General features: G+C 38.8%; 1 protein-coding gene across 1 annotated transcript; it reads left to right on the top strand.

Annotated features, from left to right (window-relative positions):
- The first annotated feature begins 328 nt into the window (after window positions 1-328).
- LOC104221022 (uncharacterized) lies at window positions 329-994 on the top strand. Its single transcript, XM_009771991.1, has 3 exons — window positions 329-407; window positions 516-664; window positions 800-994. Exons 1-3 carry the CDS (start codon window positions 329-331, stop codon window positions 992-994), a joined length of 423 nt encoding a protein of 140 aa, XP_009770293.1.
- Window positions 995-1501: the final 507 nt, after the last annotated feature.

Raw genomic sequence — 1501 nt, 5'->3', positions numbered from 1 at the left:
CCAGGAAGATTTTGTACCTGGTAGAGGATTGATGGACAATATACTGCTCAACCATGAACTGATAAAGGGTTATGGTAGGAAAGGAGTCTCACCTAGATTCATGATCAAGATAGACATGCAAAAGGCATATGACTCACTTGAATGGGTGTATTTGGAGCAGGTACTAGAAGGGCTGTATTTTCCTAAAACGTTTGTAGGTTGGATTATGGAGTACATTAAAACAGTGTCCTACTCTATCAATATCAATGGCAGTCCTACTATTCCATTTGATGCAAGAAGGGGAGTGATACAGGGAGATCCTATGTCTCCATTGCTAATTGTCTGAGCAATGGAATATTTGACCAGAAGTTTGAAGAACTTAAAGGATCAACCTAACTTCAACTACCACCCAAGATGTGAAAGACTGGGTATTATCTAACTCAGTTTTGCTGATGACCTGCTACTTTTCTGCCGAGGAGATAGGGTGTCTGTGCAACTACTATATGAGTGTTTTAATAGTTTTTCACAAGCTTCAGGCTTAGTGGCAAATCTGAACAAGAGCAACATATATTTTGGAGGTGTTTCAAGTGCAGTACAACAGGAGATTACTCAAAAAACAGGGTTCAGCATAGGTGAACTTCCTTTTCGATATTTAGGTGTCCCATTAAGTACAAAAAAGCTATCAGTAAACCAATGCCATCCATTGCTAGACAAAATGCTGGGGAGAATAAAACAGTGGACAGTGAAATTTCTGAGCTAAGCAGGAAGACTACAATTGATCAAAAATGTACTTATTGCTATACAGTCTTTCTGGTCATAGATTTTCCCTTTGCCAAAGAAAATCATTCAACAAGTTGAAGTAATTTGTACGAAATTCCTATGGATTGGTGATAGTAGTTCGAGCAAGAAGACTTTAGCGGCATGGAATAAGCTGTACAGGCCTAAAACTAAGGGAGGACTGAATGCCACAGACCTTAATACATGGAATAGGGTAGCTCTGCTGAAGCATATGTAGAACTTGGGAAAGAAAAAAGATAAACTATGGATTAAATGGGTGCATGCATACTATATAAAAGGAAGGGAACCATGGGAAGTTGATGCAAAGCAAGCTTCTTGGATTGTAAGGAAGATACTACAAGTTGGGAAATACTTGACTGAAGCAGGTTTGGACACAGGAAGGGTAATGCAAAATGATTCATTTTCCATTAGAGGAATGTATAAGCAACTAAGAGGGGAATTTCTGAAGGTGAACTGGAGTCGATTGTTGTGCAATAACAGAAGCTGTCCAAAATGGAAATTTATTATGTATCTAGCAGTGCAGGGGAGTTTATATACAAAAGATAGACTGATAAAATGGGGAATGCAAGTAAGTCCAGAATATCCAGTGTGTGAGCATGAGATGGAAAGTCACAACCATATCTTCTTTACTTTCTCTCTCTCAGAAGATGTTTGGAGAAGACTACTAAAATGAATGAAAATCAGACGTGAACCAAAAGGATGGGATGAGGAGATCAAATGGGCA

The sequence above is a fragment of the Nicotiana sylvestris genome, chromosome 10 (assembly GCF_000393655.2).
Source record: "Nicotiana sylvestris chromosome 10, ASM39365v2, whole genome shotgun sequence".
NCBI classification, from domain to species: Eukaryota; Viridiplantae; Streptophyta; class Magnoliopsida; order Solanales; family Solanaceae; genus Nicotiana; species Nicotiana sylvestris.
This window is presented reverse-complemented; position numbering and strand designations above follow the sequence as displayed.